This window comes from Mytilus galloprovincialis, chromosome 1 (assembly GCF_965363235.1).
Source record: "Mytilus galloprovincialis chromosome 1, xbMytGall1.hap1.1, whole genome shotgun sequence".
NCBI classification, from domain to species: Eukaryota; Metazoa; Mollusca; class Bivalvia; order Mytilida; family Mytilidae; genus Mytilus; species Mytilus galloprovincialis.
This window is the reverse complement of record NC_134838.1, coordinates 59,926,748-59,944,157: the sequence shown is the minus strand read 5'-3', so window position 1 is coordinate 59,944,157 and position 17,410 is coordinate 59,926,748. Positions and strand designations below refer to the sequence as shown.

General features: G+C 31.6%; 1 protein-coding gene across 1 annotated transcript; it reads right to left on the bottom strand.

Moving 5' to 3' along the window:
• Positions 1 to 2,482: 2,482 nt before the first annotated feature.
• On the bottom strand, positions 2,483 to 12,276 carry LOC143080204 (N-alpha-acetyltransferase 11-like). The gene is made up of 7 exons (XM_076255929.1): positions 12,128 to 12,276; positions 7,519 to 7,617; positions 6,669 to 6,727; positions 5,649 to 5,697; positions 4,841 to 5,001; positions 3,633 to 3,717; positions 2,483 to 3,148 (listed from the first exon to the last, which is right to left on the bottom strand). Exons 1-7 carry the CDS (start codon positions 12,146 to 12,148, stop codon positions 3,020 to 3,022), a joined length of 603 nt encoding a protein of 200 aa, XP_076112044.1. The 5' UTR covers positions 12,149 to 12,276; the 3' UTR covers positions 2,483 to 3,019.
• Between the last annotated feature and the right edge of the window lie 5,134 nt (positions 12,277 to 17,410).

The window sequence follows — 17,410 nt, the reverse complement described above, 5'->3', positions numbered from 1 at the left end:
ATGATTAGTCGTTGTTTGTTGATGTGGTTCATAAGTGTTTCTTGGGTGTTTTTTTTTTATAGATTAGACCCCGGTTTTTCCTGTATAAATGGTTTTACACTGGTCACTTTGAGGGCCTTTATAGCTTGCTGTTTGGTGTGAGGGGAGGCATCGTGTTGAAGACCGTACTTTGAGCAATAATGGTTTAGTTTTACAAATTGTGACTTGGATAAAGAGTTATCTCATTGGCATTCATATCAGATCTTCTTACATCTTTTAATTGTAAAAATGTGCACCTGGTGCAGAAAATTTGTGCTGTAAGTGTTCTTTCAGAATGATAGGTCTTTCTATTGAAAAAAACAACCCCGACGGTATGATATTACAATGAAAAAGTAACAAAAAGTTACCATACTCCAAGGAAAATTCAAAACAGAATAAAGTTGCCTTTATAAAATGGCAATATTCAAAACTCAAAACACATCAAAAGAATGGAATACAACAGTCATATCCTGACTTGTCATTTCCTTGTGTAGAACTTGGTGGACTAAACCATGTTTTATAGCTAGCTAAATCTCACACTTGTACAACATAAACAGTCGCATGAAATGTGCTTCAATGAAATGTAATTTCACTTAATGATTAAGCCATAGGGAGTGGTCAAACCTAAACACATTATAGAGAACAGAATTTCCCACTTGAATGAAAAAAGAACACAATTTCCTGCCAATTATTGCAGAAAATAATATATGTTGAAGGTATACGAGGTATATGTATATAGTCCAATAATACATATTTTGAGTATTTTCTTGTCATATAACACACAACAGACATTAAATGCCTGATTACTGATACTATGATCTTTACAATATATAGAATGAACTTAAATATTTTCTTATCATATTCCTCCAATTCTCCTGAACAGATTAATTTCATATTTAGTTACCTGTAATGTGTGGAAGATTATGGGATTTGTAAGTTACCTAATTCCTGTAAGCTGATGCTTTTGAATTTGAAATGTTTTAAAGGAAGTAAATATTTTTATCATACAGTACTAATTATAACTGAGCAGAATAGAGTTATATTTAATCAGTCTCTTGGTGTTGATAATTTGTAGTGTATGTGAGCTTTTCTTAGTTTCCTGTTTCCAAATATTGTCAATGGACATTTTTCATACAGCTGACTTTTGACCTGGCATTACATTATATTTCAACATATTCCTTTTTCCGTGTTAAAACATCAAGCAAGGGCAACCAAAGTAAAATAAATTCAAACATATAATCAGGACAATTTTGGGGGAAAGTTAACTGTTTACCAATGCTTTGTAGTGTATAGAAAACATATTAATTTTTCCCAAAATTTGCTTAATTATACTTCCATACAAATGTTTTTTCTTGACTGAGTACTAGGATGTCCTACCACAGAACAGGGATCCTGTCAAAAAATAAACTCTGGTGCAAAAGTTGGTATTATGGAAATTTTTAGAAACTGTGAGAGATTTTTAACAATGCAAATAATGCTTCTTCAAAGGATGACATCTAATAAAACAAGCATTATGAGAGTATTTCATGGCAATACATAGTATCCTACTTGTTAGAAATTAACTGTACTTAAACTTAAAGCTAACTTGATCTATAACTTATCATAGTGTTAACTATATATAACAAATATCAAGTCAATATCTTCAAGCAAGACAAAAAAAAGAATGGAAAATTGATTATTTAAGTGAATTATCCAAGTCCAAAGACCATAACTCTGCACAAAATCATCAGACCAAAACAGAATTCAAGACTGATAGATCGCTTGTCATGATTAATCAATACACCAAATATCAAATTAATTTCTCCAAGCAAGAAGAAAGAGTTTGGTAAACTCAGTTGCCGAACTGATGGAAGAACTGAATGACCCCTTTGACTTTTTTCGCTATTAACCATTACAAATAAGTCTATAAAGCTAAAATAAAAATCCACAGGAACCCTTGAATCATAAAAACTTGCAGGTCAAGTATAGGATTTAATTCTTATTTTCCTTCTGTTGTGTATTCATTATTATTCGTTGGATACCAATTTTCTTTGAATTCAGGGAAACAGGTAAATCATGAATTTAAATGTTCCAACTAATAACAAACTTTACATATAGATGCAAAGATTGACAAAACCACAAATTGAAATGTCCATGAAAATGCAATTTTCCTCATTCCACAAAATTGATACACAAGAAAATAAATACACAGTATACAATGAATACTCATCTGGTTCAGCTACAATAATGTAGTAAATGTACAAAGGAAGATAACTCCAATTCAAAATATTTGTATCATTGGCAATAGTATCACCTCTCATTTATTTTAAATGGTGGTATTCAAAACATATAATCTCTCATAACTCTTTTTAGAGTGGCTCTTGACTTATATATGAAGTTGCAATAATGTGTAAATGTTTTGTAAGAAGTGAGACTTAAATCAAATATTGATTTGTCTATATATAAAGTGAAGAACAACTAAATCTTTTAACATTTTTTTATGAAATACATGTTTAACATACATACTTTATAAGAAAATCACATACTTTTTATGAAAAGCAAACTTTTAGAACTGGAAGTTCTTCAAGTTTTTAAATCCAATCAATTTTCTATTATAAACTATCCCAAACAATAATATATACATTTGTTCATTGATTTCTAGATATATCAAGTTAAAAAAAAACTCCAACTGATTTTTCAAGCTTTTAAACCAAGAGGAAATGATATTTCTATAGAATTTAAAAAAAAAAACACTTTTACTCAACATAGCAAATAGTAATTTTTAACTTTAATAGAATGTACCCAAAAAAGTATTGAATTCATAATCAATAATCAACAAAAATAATATAAGCGTCAACATATTTTTAAAAACTTTTATCCCATTCTTTGAAAAGTTAAATGCATAGAGAAGAATTCTTTTCAAGAATATCAAAACAAAAAATTACAAGTGGAAGAAGATGAAAATCCACAGATTAATTAACTGTTCTTGTAATGTTTGTAAAAATGACTAAAACCAGCTTATTTATGATTCTCTAGTCTCTTTATTTGTGGTGTCTGTCTTCTCTTTTGATGTGTCTCCTTCTTTCTTCGATTTATCTTTTTTACCAGGTGTATCTTTTATTGCTTTTACAGAAGATGTATCTTTTGTTGACTGAAAAATTAAAAAAAATATCAAATTTTAATTGTGGTCTTACATTTTTGTCTCTGACTCTTGTTTTCCTGGGAATTAATTTGTGTAGCTTTCATATCAAAGTTATGTCCTCTCTACTTTTTTTCATAATTGTTTTAAATTTGTTGATAATATATTTCCGAGCAGTATAAAAATGGTTAAACAATGATTAATTTTCTTCCTTGCTTATTGACACTTATAGACAGCCTCACAAATTTTTACTGACTATTTCTTGAATTATAATTGCAGCATTATCATTTTTTTTTATGGATTCAAATGCAGTTAAAGGCATTTCAAATGCATACAAGATGTCATCAAATTTGAAATATCTTGCAATTAAGTGTATATATTGCCTTACAGTAAATATCTTAAGCCTCTTCAAAGAATTGTTGATTCAATAAAAATATGTGTTCAATGAATAAATAAATCCACAGTATACAGTTTATAATAATTGGTTCACTATTACCTTATCTTTAAAGTCTTTTAAAACTCTTCTCATGGCATAGGCATCTTCCCCATCAGCATAATATTTAGGTTCTATCTCACTTATCCTGGAAAATAAGCATTGTTTTAAGAATTAAAAGTATTAAACTGCCTCAATGGTTACTAGAAGAAATTGGTTATGGATTTATAATAATAGTACTTTATTCAGAAGCAATACAGCTTATAGAATATACAATTCTAACATGACGTCCTTCAAACGCTTTTAGTACACACCCGTTGTAAAATATGAATATATTATTTGGGCTGTTCCGATCGTACTCCCACGTCATATGGTTTTTTTTATGAATGAGCTACCCGACATCATAGAACATTGACGTCAGAATATAAGCATTTTACGTGAAAATAAACACTTGTGAAACCGAAAGTCATCACAACAAGGAAACATAAATAAACGATGCTAAAGTGTGTTAAATAAGCCATTTTTGTATACATATAAGACATCTATGAGTACAATTATCATTTAAAGTCATCCAACCATATCTAAATATGTCATTTTAAATAGTTTAAGCATGTCACTTATTCAGTTTGCTCATTCTTTTACGTCAATTTAATAGTGCGTTTATTTATGGGAACAGCAAATAATGCCTTTACATAGAGCACTTCGGTCCAAAACATTTGCTGTATTTGTCTATTAGAATGGAAATAATTCATGGGGGCTTGAATATATCGTGATTTTACCATGTGGTGTCTCTTTATGCCAAGAACCAAGTACATTTGTTCAGACTTAAATTAAAACATGCATATAAACACATCTTAAAATGCAGAAAAATAGTACAAAATTAAATCATGATCTGATGTTTGAAATAATACATATATGTTGGAATACCAGTAGTATAACAATAATCAAATTACACAAATGTTATTAAGCAGAATAAAAGTAAATTGTTGAAAACCATGTTGCAAGTTGAGGTTTTCATTATTATTCATTTTTGTATTTTATGTATACATGTATCAATTTTCATGGATTTAGTAAAAATATTATTTCCATGCATATTTGATTTTGTGGTTTTAAAAATTCTGCAGACATGTCTACACAAAATTTGTACTTTATCGAACATTTTAATTTCATGGTTGATCTTTTCCAACAATTGATTTTCAACAAATAATGATAAATCTACAGTACAAAGGGATTAGCTTGTACTGTAGGATTTATTCATATTCTATACTTACGAAAATTTGAGTGTGTTGGTGTATAAATGTAAAGCAGCTCTGTTACTCTTCCTGACATGCAAAGAGACATACTGTGCATCAAAACATTCAACCATTGCTCTAGATGCTTGATCCATAAGTTTCTGTGCTAAACCTAATCGTCTGTGAGATCTTTTTACAGCCTGAAATTTTTTTATTAACAGAAATAATTTCTGCTGATGTTCATATTTAACACGTTTAAAGCACAAATTAAAAACTGGTACATGTACTAACTGACATCTTCTAACTTTTAAACAATTTTATGAAACTGCAATTAATTTCAAAATAAAAAAATACTTTTAGTCTGAACTTTAGTTGTGGAGAGAAACAAAATTAACAGATAAACATTATGTACCCATACTAAATTTTTGATTATGTATAGATACTACAAAACAAACATGACATGTGATGAATACAATGTTTATTCTTTGTTACAGTAACCACTAGTAACAGAAATAGTTTTTACCATTTACAGGAAATACAGAGACAAAACTCCAGGAAATACAGAGACAAAACTCCAAACTAGTTAATTTAGCAACAGCAAAAATCAAACTTTACATGCATTTTATCATAGAGATTAACACAGAAAAGTTTAAAAGTACTATTTGAAACAAACAATGAAAAAATCTATTCATATAAAACTTCCACAAGTTAAGAAAACAGCAAAAAAATAAATCACCTTAAAAATAAATTACAGCAATGACAGCTACTGATCTCTAAATGTGTAAAGTATCTATCAAAGTAGTATGTTTATATTGCAACTATTGTCATGATTGTACTTTATACATACCAGTGATGTGATGTGACCATGTGGTACCTGGTCTTCAGGATCTTCTTCCCTAAAAAAAAATCATAAATCATACAAATAAAATGATATTCAAATACAATGTAAGATCTAAAGTTTAGTGTTCAAAACGCTGATTTAATCTAATCACAGAAAATCAATAACATGAACATTTACTTTGTATTAGACTAACATACTGAATCAGTTTTCAATAAGCTAGGTTTAAAGGTAACACTTAGTTTTTGATCTTACTCATAAATGGCCTTTGTTGGTCTTGTATTATTTTAATTTTAGTTTCTTGTGTACAATTTGGAAATTAGTATGGCGTTCATTATCACTGAACTAGTATATATTTGTTTAGGGGCCAGTTGAAGGACGCCTCCGGGTGCGGGAATTTCTCGCTACATTGAAGACCTGTTGGTGACCTTCTGCTGTTGTTTTTTTTCTATGGTCGGGTTGTTGTCTCTTTGACACATTCCCCATTTCCATTCTCAATTTTATGGTTGACAGAGAAGCAATAACTACATAAAATTGATAATGGACATGGAGAATATGTCAAAGAGACAACAACCTGACCAAAGAGGAGACAACAGTTGGAGACTACCAATGGGTCTTCAACGCAGCGAGAAAATCTCGCACCAAAAGGTGGTCCATGTACATTTTTACCTATTTTCATAATTCTTTGGTTTGATTCGGTATGAAATTTAACATGTGAACTACTGCATTGAGGGTAAAGCACACTTCCACAAGCATGACAAGATTCAATTGTCTTAAAATATGATATGAATCTCATTTATTAATCATAGAACAGACATTCAGGTGTTACAATAATACAAGTCACTCTCAACTGTTTCAACTAGATGTACATGTATTTGAGCCAAGGATCTGTGTTCTTTCACCTATAATTGTTTAATTTTTACACATCGTGACTCGGATGGAGAGTTGTCTCATTGGCACCCATACCACATCTTATTATTTCTATTGAACACAATTATCAGCTAACTGTACATTTTATTTTACACTTACATTTTAGCCAGTACATAACCTACAATTTTACCATCTTCATCCTCTGCTACATAGGATAGCTGAAATAGAAAATTTACATATATTTAGGACATTTTGGCATTTTTATAGATCTTGGTAAATGTATTGCTGATCATGTTTTACTTTTGACAGTATATATCTTTCAAGGGATTTGCAATTTTAAAGGCCTTAACTCCTTAAACATGCGACCCTTCAAGTATAGTCTCATTTTTTTTTAACAACATGCAGAGAAATCAAAGCTTGTTGATAATAGGTAAAAATTAAAAACATTATTCATAAGTTGTCAATTGAAGACAATAATTGTATAACATGTATAAGGATTTATCAATTAGTATCATCATGTGATCATATATTTAGTTTAGTAGATGTTGTAATGCCGATAGTTTTTGTTGTTTGGAGTTTTAACTATATGTTACATGCATTTTTTTTTCAGTCAGAAGCAAGTATTGAGTATAAAGTGAATGCTTGTGATGAACAGTAATTCACTTTGAAATTTATCTCAACAGAAAACTTTATCATAGAGATAGATATAAATCAGAATGTGATCACCATTTATAACCAACTATCACTCTGTAAGTAATTTTTTCTTATTTTTTTTTGTACGTACTGTAATTAGTCAAATATATAATGAACTTCAACTACAAGGTACTGTTAGTGTCACTTTTGCACCTTTGTCAGGAAATTTCAAAATAGTTATGTATTACGGGTATTATGCAGGCAAATGCTTATCAGTTACATTTTTTGTACCTCAAAGTGACTTCACCAACAAGCCTTTCAAATGTTATACATGCCGATACTTTTTTTTGTTGGGTATTCAATTCCTATTAATTACCTGTGGCCAAGATAATCCATGGTAAAAATAATATTTCATCTGATAATTCTCAGGTAAGCATAACAGATTACAATGCTGCATGTTCATCAAATCTTCCGGCTGAAAAAAAAAGAAAAGAAACTATTTAGCGAACAAATAATGTATAAATAGATGTCTAATGGTCTAAAGGTCTGAATCATAATTAAATTTGTTTATTATCATGATTATAGTGTCACATATTGATTGAAACAAAGCATTCACATAATAATTATTAATATTCATAATGCATCTACACACAAAAAACAATCAACATGATCAACATCCAGCCAAAATATGACTTGAGACACTGATCCTCAATACCAAAATATATACAACATAGATACCCTACTCACACTATCATTTTCTCTATGTTCAGCGAACCGTATAATTTGTGTAAAAAATCTAATTTGACATTTCAATTTGAAAGATCAAAAACCTAGGGAACATGTGTACTAAGTTTCAAGTTCATTTGATTTCAACTTTATCAAAAACTACCTTGACCAAAAACTTTAACATGAAGAATGACAGATGGATGCACAGACCGAAAAACATAATGCACAAAAGTGGGGCATAAAAATATACTACTTAAACTTGTTAATAATCTCGTAAAAGATTTACTCAAAATTGGACAACTCCCTTAAAAAATAAATAAATCTTAGATTACAAAATTACAAAATGATTTAGGTGATTAAGTTAAACAATGATAAAGGAAGAAGTCCATACTCCACCATGAAGGACATAAAAATTAGCACCAAAGGTGTCCACAAATTGTTAAAAAAAACTGAAACCTCATAAAGCTACTGGTCCTGACTCAATACCATCCTTTATACTTAAAAAGAAGCAGCATAACAACTTGCTTCTATACTCACAGACCTATACCAAGCATCATTGAACACTGGCGAAGTCCCACAAGATTGGAGAGATACCCATGTAGTTCCACTTTTCAAAAAAAAAGACAAAAGGCACTTAGCCAGGGGTTAAAAAATCCACTAGCCCGACGCCCGGGACTACAGCTTTTAGACCTCGGGTAACCAAAACTTGTAACCCAATATGCCCATGATGCCCGACGGACTAGTAACAAAAATTTCTTGGCGTTTTCAAAATAGAAAGTGGAAAATCCCCTCATTACCATTCTATCTTAACCAATCAGATTCGACTATGTCATTCGTCTTCCCAGAGTTAAAACTGATTTTGTAAAAGTTTTAAAATAGAACAAATACAATGTAACTTGGTGTGGATCCCGTACTTTCAATATCGATTTGTCATTACAGGGGTTATTATACACTGCTTATGCAATCGGGGAAATATAATGTAACCTGATTAATAATTTATTGCAATTTTATGTGAATCCCTTTTGACAGTAATTTAAAAACCTGACTTTCGTCAGATATAAATTTGTAACATGTGCACATGTTATGGACGCCATTTTGTTTTTTATTTGCAATCTGAAGAAGCCTCCAGAACCATAACCTAAACACTTAAAGTCTTCAGAAAACCTAAACTTGATGCAATAATATTTCATCAAATATGATTATCTTCATTGATATTCAAATGGATTCGATTTTAAAGAAATAAAATTTATAACAAAAACAATATCAGTTAAGAGACTGCTCAGTTTGTAGTCAATTTATAGCCCACAATTAGCTTACCTGTGATAAATGTAAATATATGGATATTACCGTACTTCCTTAATAAAACACTTATAAAAGACACAAACTATGAATGGTGATATTTAATCACATAAGTATTTGAGGTCATTTGATTTATTTTAATAAAGAGAATTTTAAAACTGAAAACAAATACATGTATAAGCATTTCACCTAACAAGCTGATAATTCTTATACACAATTGTGATGAAGTATTTGATAAAAATCACTCCAATCCTTTTATATACCCATATACTATAGCAGTGGTCAAGAGTTGTACCATATCAGGATTTGGTCAACTCTTAATTACAGAATAGTCGAGGAATATTCAATTATCGTGATCAACGAATTGAATATATCTGCTAATGAGATATTTTTTTGCTGACATAAGTTTTTGGTATCCAATTTGCTAAAATCTACTGTACAACGGATAAAAATTGATTGTAAAGTTTATAGAATTCATTGTATTTTGCAGCAAACTCAAAGTTTGTAAGGCATACTCAGGCTAGAAGGTCAGTTTCTGGGCTAGTAAAATCATGCTACCAATAAGCCCTGGGCTAGTGAGCTATAACAAAATTTCTTAACCCCTGTTAGCATCTTATTACAGACCAGTATATCTAACTTCCATCACATGTTAGATCTAAGAACATATTGTACATACAATGTAGCAACATCATGGACCACTTTGACAAAAATAAAATACTAACAGATGCACAACACAGATTCCGCAAAAGACGATCATGCGAATCCCAACTCATCATATTACCACCAACGACATTGCATCAAAATTAAAAAGCAGCGGCCAAGTAGACATCATCCTGCCAGACTTTGCAAAAGCATTTGACAAGGTACCACATCACCACTTCCTACACAAGCTAGAATACTATGGCGTCAACCCCAAAATCAACAAATGGATTCACTCTTTTCTACATCAACAGAAATCAGAGCTTAATATTAGAGGGTGCTGTCTCCACACAAATACCAGTACTCTCTGGTGTACCCCAAGGCACAGTCCTTGGACCATTACTGTTCCTGACCTACATTTAGGACATACCAGAAACAGCATCTACATCAGAGACCAAATTATTCACTGATGACAGCCTAATCTTTCGTGCCATCAGCAACCAAGCAGACAGTCAACTTCTCCTGAAAGACTTATCAGCATTGGACGACTGGGATGAGTTTCAATGCCAAAAAATGCCTTGTCACTAGAATATCACCAATCAATCGACCAGTGATACAAACATCATACAAACTACATGGTCAAACTCTAGACGCAGTGGAAGCGAGCAAATATCTTGGAATAACCATCAGCAACAACCTAACCTGGGATAAACACATAGACAATAAATAGGCAAAGAAAATGGAACATTGAGATTCATACGTAGAAATCTCAAAGGCTGTACAAAACCTGTAATGGCAGCTGCATTTGCATCCATGCATTGCAATATCCAAGCACAGCATGCATGGTATAGGACCCAACAACCCAAAATAAAATCACAATTTGTGAAAAACAACTACATAGACTGAACACCTGGCTGTGTCACAAATATGGTCAAAAAAATTAAATGTGAAAGCCTTGAAGAACGGAGGAAAACAAACAGTTATGCATGCTATTCAAGATCCAGCATGATCTGATAGACATAGACTGTTTCCAATATTTAACCCAGAATGATAACCGGATCAGAGGTAAAAACTACTTCTTCCAATGCAAGAAAGAACAAGTACAGCACCTACAGCCAATTTTTCTTCCCGAGGACCATCAGGGATTGGAACAACCTACCAACATCAGTTTCATCAGCCAACACTGTTGAGGGATTCAGAGCTGCCCTAAAGGCATGCTCTGAAAGGAAGTACATGCAGGAAACACCAGTTGTACATAATTTTAATTGTTTATTATTGTGAACGTTTTAAATGTTATTTGTAAAAAGCTAAGAGAGAACTTATTGTGTTGCCTGACACTGCGTAAAATTTACGCGCAAAACTAATAACATTCAGCTTTGAATCCAGTTCCTAATTACCTGGAAGAAAAAGAAATCTATATAGTCTAAATAATTTTGACGTCTTGAAAGCACAGGCACTTCTACTTCTACTATATAATGACCATCTTCAACACGTTGAAGTTCACATCATTTGTACTGCGCATTGCTTTGTGAAGACATATATACAGTGAAATATACACTTGTTTTTATCCATGGGATACTTGTAATTATGTTCATAGTGGGTCTTCCCATGGATAGAAACAAGTGCCTGAAAGGCTACTATATGGGGACAAAGTCCCCTATTACAGTAGAAAATTCAAAATTCGAAAAAAAAAAGAAAAAAAAACGGGAAAATTTCCCAAATTTTTTATTGTACTAATGAACTCAAAATGGTTCAATTTTTTTTGTCGCGTTTTTTAATTTCCGGATCTGCGCAGAACACATAACTCTTCCTTCTTCCGGTCTTGTTGTCGTGAGACTTTGATTAGTCTAGTAAAATATAGGAACTCAAGGAACACCATACAATGTACCAATATATTTCATTTTTAATCATTCTTTGTCTTTGGTATAAATAAACGTTACCTGATGCATTGCGTTTCTTTGTTTACATTGAACATGACGTCATAACTTAAATAACGTCACAAGTAAAATCGCTAACAACAGAACCAAAATCGGAAACATTACGGTATTTCCGTTTCTTTTTTTAACAAATATTTAAGTTACAAAAATTAATTTAAACAAACTTCGTCCCCATTCACAGGTAATGCCTGCCTCATATTATTTTTAATCTTTGATGCCTTACATCGCTCGTATGGATAGTAAACCCGGCAAATTGTAACAAACCCCTGTGTTTAGAGACCTGTTTTAGACTAGGTGAATATAAATTATTTATGATGAATAATTTAAAGTGTTTGTTTTTGTCTGAACAACAAATTCGAGATTTGTCGTTTAAATCATTCTTACTCTTGCACATCGTATATTCATTTTTCTTCTTCTTAAATTTGTAATTGCTCTAAACAAATGTCAATATAGCTGTAATATCTCGATCTGTTTATTTTCCTCGAAGCGAAAGATCACAAAAACATGCTGTCGTAAATTGGATGCAAATGTCGTTAATAGGATGTCGTAATACAATAGTCGTAATCTATGGTGCGCTGTTTATGCTATTAAAGATATATATATGACGCATGTATGCATACGCACCATATTTGTCCATGCTTACTCTTCATTTTTTAAGAAATGGATACTTGAAATGTATTTGTTAATTTTAAAAAGATGACGTTTTGATGACGTCGCATGGCGACGTTTCAGTACATTTTGATTTTTCAGTAAACACTTCATCTGTTGATAAATATTGTGAACGTTTTGTGTATATCTAAATATTTTTACCTATGTTGAAAGACGTGCATAGTATCAAATCATAAAAATACCATTTTTTAATTAGTCTCTAGGAAATCTTGTTAGATTTTCGCTGCTATTTTTGATAAATAGGTGCAATTTGGGTACTCGGTGCAATTTGGGTACCGTTACGTTATAGCCATAGGGGAAAACATTTAGATAAACATAATTTGATATTTAATTTAAATAGAAACAAAATTTCTTGAGAAGAAAATGTTAAACTTCTTGGAATAACTCAAGAACATCATATATATTAACTATATTAACTATACTGAGATATACTGTTCCCAGAATAACTATACTGGCTGAGATTCGGACCTAAACTTTAACAATCTTATATCTGAAATAGTATGTAAAAAGGCACCAAGACAATTAAATATTCTAAAACGTATGGGTAAATATTTAAACGGGCTAGGCAGTTTAACAGCATACTTCTCATTCATTCTTTCGAATTTTAACTATTGTCCAGTAATTTGGCACTACGGCTGTACATAGCGATAAAAAATCTTTTAGATTGGAAAAAAAATCAAGAAAGAGCTCTATAATTCATTTATGAAGATTATGATAGTCCATACGAAAAACTGCTAGAAAAATCTAAATTACCATCTTTAAAAATAAGAAGAATAAAAACAATTGCAATAGAAACATTTTAAATAATTCACAAAGAAAGTCTGAGCTACCTTCATGATTTTATTGATATTAAAATTAACAAATATGATTTAAGATCACAGGAAACAGCAGTATTCCCAAGAGTCCGAACTACTAAGTATGGTTTAAGATCGTTTCGCTATAATGCTGCATGCACAAATCTGATGAGCTGTCCGAACCACTGTAGAATGGAAACATCTTTAATAATAAAAAAAAAATTGGTACAACCATGGGTTCCAATTAACAGCTCGTGCCAGTGCAGTGCATGCATATAGTGTTTATGCATGTTTTTATTTTTGTCTGACTATTTGATTTGTGCAATCTTATTATCAACTTGTGCTAGATGTTTTAAGTGTACTATGCTTTTAACTTATATATGTCATTTATGGTATCTTACTATGCATTATATGTTTAACATTGTGTTGTTTTCATGACTTTTGTATATATGCGTATTGTATTTTGCTATTAAGTCGATTTGAATAGCTCACTAGAGCTTGTGTCTTATGTAGTTTATTGAATATCGACTCTAAATAAAATTTTGAATCTTTTGAATCTTGAACCCCTCCCTCCCTCCCCAAATAATGATTGTTAACTAATAACTATTGCTCCCACTTTGAATTACAGTATGATCAAAATTCCACATATATAAGCTTGTACATGTATCAAAGGTAATTTGTTGTGCCGAAATAGTTGTCAATGCGATTTCATATAATCTTGTTCGTGTATTATTGTATATTTTTATTCAGACTTTCGAGACGGTTTCGATCGGACTACCAGTTAGGCCACACCACCAGTTCGGCTTCAGTCAATTCGGGCACATTTTTTCATTTTGTCATTAATTGGTTTGATCAATGATTAGTATCTTACTATACAAATCCTTGAATGTTTTACTTTTATAATTTGTGAATTGGATGGAGAGTCGTCACATTGCCGGCACTCATACCACATCTTCCTATATCTGTAAACTAATTGTCATAATGTGTCTTGTTGTTTCTGATTGTTAAACTATTATAGTCTATTCCTCTCTGTAAAACAATCCAAAAAAAAACATGACTGAAACGTCCATACACAAACAAGTATGGCCGAACTGGCAGTTTGACGGAAACGACTATGAACGAAACTAATGTGGCCAATACGGCAGTGTGGCCGAAGGTATCCAGCCATTTTGTTCCAATACCATTTCGTATCCAAAATTACCATTTCGTACCATGATTTTGCCATTTTGTACCATATGATTTTGCCATTTCGTACCATGATTTTGCTATTTCGTACCATTATTTTGCCATTTCGTACCATGCTTTTGCCATTTCGTACCATTATTTTGCCATTTCGTAGTTATGAACATTTAACTACTTCGTACCATAAGAAGCCATTTGGTAGGACTTTTAAATAGTGTATATAACCAGAGCCCTTGTTTTTTAACACAGGACTAGCAAACTAGTTTAACCCAGCCAGATTCTCGATATGTGCTTTTTCAAAGTCGGAAGCCAGTAGTTCGGTGGTTGTCTTTGGTTCGTATCTGTCATATTTATTTTTCGTAAATTGTTTTGTTTTACATTCGGCTGTTAGTTTTCTCAATTGATTTTTTCATGTTTTTCTTGTCGGGGCCTTTAAAGCAGGCTATATATATGGTATGGTTTATTTTCTAAAATCAAAAGCTATCAATCAACGAAACAAGTTAAAAAAACAACTTTGTTTTGCAGTAGTTCTTGTATTATATCAGCATACCCTCCCTCGCAAGCTAGACTCAATGGAGTGTCACCGAAGCGAGAAACACTGTTAATATCTGCATTTTTGTCTAATATCAATTTAACTGTTTTTTGTTATTTTCTGCTTTACATGTCATATGTAATGGGGAGTATCCATCTTCATGACAAAATGAAACGTCAGCATTATGGTTCATAAAAATTTCAACAACATCATGGTATCAACCTTTATAAGCTTTATATAATGCTGATCTGTGAAAGCTGTCTATTTTTTTTACATACAGTTCAGTTTTTAAAAGAAGAACTTAAACAATATCCGCATACCCTCGACAGTTGCTTCAGTTCTATCAACGGAAATGTCACATTTACTTCTGTATCATCAACATCATAATCAACGGACGAATGATATTCCCCAGTAAAAAAACTTTATCCCATTAATGTCGATTTAATAGAATATTGTTTTCAAATTTTCTGCATTGTGTTGAAGATACCTGATAAGCTTTTTTCGGAATGAATCACGGACTAATTGATTGTTATGCAAAGTACTGTAGACTCTGAGACTGAAGTAGATATCACATTGTTTCAAATTGTCTACTAGTCGTTCAAAATACCTTTCCTCCATTTCTTCTGGAAGTAGAATAAATTCAACGGTGGAATCAGTTTCAATCGATCTAAAAAGATATAGATCAGCGATTGACACTTCATTCGCATATATTTAACAAAGCATTCCTCACAATATTGTCTACACGCAATAAATGTCATATTATATATTTTATCATGAATGACGTACTTGGTTCCATTTTTATTTTGAAAAGTACCTTTTAACGTAGCGAACCCATTTTGCAAGGATCGTCTGGCGGAATCACTCTTTGAGTCAATATCATAATGTCGGGTCATTTCCATTCATTTAACAGTTATCATTTCTGGAGCTGCTTTTAAACTACATTTTTTATCCAATTCTCCTTAAATCCGTCCTCAAACAAAATGGAAAATATTAAGGCACATGCTTGGTATTTGTTTTCCGAATCTAGGATTTGTTTAATACGTTGTTTAATTGTATCTTTTGAAGATTTTTAAAGAACAATGGCAATTCCTCATAAGATATATTTTTCGACATTTTGCACAGAAGTGGAAAGAAGTCAAAATGACATAGATCATTTATCACGAGATCAATTTTATCGGTTTCTAAATATTTCTCTATCATCATTAATCTCTCATCTGGAAGTAGACAAAGTGGTTCAAATACAATATCAAAAACATTTGCAGTAAACCGCGTTAAGCCTTTGAACAGTCGGTGATTAAACACCTGTAGCCTACAGGAAATCAGAAGTTTTGTTGCGGTGCAATCCAATTTGAATATATCGTTAATATTTTCTGTTAGATCTTTCCATGTATTTACTAACTGAACATCCATTGTACCTTTCCCACATATATCATCAATTACAAAAACCTGGTTTCTATTTTTACTGTTATAGTTCATAATATCCGATGGTGCCGTTAAAAATGATAGGGATATGATATCATACTTTTTTCGCCGATGCAACTCTAAAGCAACATGGTGAATGAGAAACGATTTCCCTGTCCCGAAACTACCCATTACAACAGCTATATTACGATTTGAAATCCATGACATTACATGCTCTGTTGCTCTAGTTTCAACAAATGTCTCATCATCTTTTTCCCAACCTCGAATTTCATCTTCATGCAAATCTAGAAGTTAACAAATTAGAACACTGAATTAAGTGTCAAAGTCTGTATCTGTGAATTGGCAATAGCTCCATATAGAGACATAGTGGTATACATTTCTCTTAAACTGTGACTAAAGTTTACACTGTATCCAGAAATTTTAGTACAAGCGTAGTTTGAATAATAATTATTGTACTACATTTCTTATTTATGAAATCATGTAAATAGTAACACCTCTCTCAATTTTTTGATTTCATTTTGTTTACCTTTTTGTTCAGACTCTTTTGGTTTGGATTCTCCAAGACTAATTACTATGGCTTTCTTAACATTCGGAATCAAATATCCCTGAAGATGTTTTTTCCAGATTTTCGTATTGGTCGGAAAAACATTCATTTTTTTCTAACGTTATTTTCATGGTTCTTGTAGTATGCCATTTATGATTGAAAGACTAAAACTTTTAATTTTCTAATGTTATATGTAGTTTACAGCAGTGATAAATAATTTCATACATTTGATCTGTGACCGAAAAAGACTATTGTGTGTAGGGAAGTTCGTAGTTTGATATACCACAGTTGTCGTAAACGTTTTTTTATTTTTTAGAGTAACTGTATAGTATTTAAAACTTTGCGGACGTCCATCGGTAGTTTTACTGTCGCAAATTGAGTTTCCCTGTCGACGCGTAGGATGAGTTATTTTGCTTATTATTGTAGAAATTACATGTCATTACATTGCGTAATTCAAAATGTCGGCTTCCTTAGTTACTGACAAGGAGAAAGAGAATTGTTCGCTTACTGTCATCCGATCAGAA

Coding starts and splice junctions, on each gene's coding strand:
- LOC143080204 (XM_076255929.1), bottom strand. CDS start 12,148: ATGAATATACGATGTGCAAGA. Junction 5,698..6,668: donor GGTTATGTACTGGCTAAAAT/GTAAGTGTAAAA, acceptor ATTTTTTTTTAG/GGAAGAAGATCCTGAAGACC. Junction 5,002..5,648: donor ATGGTCACATCACATCACTG/GTATGTATAAAG, acceptor AAAAAATTTCAG/GCTGTAAAAAGATCTCACAG.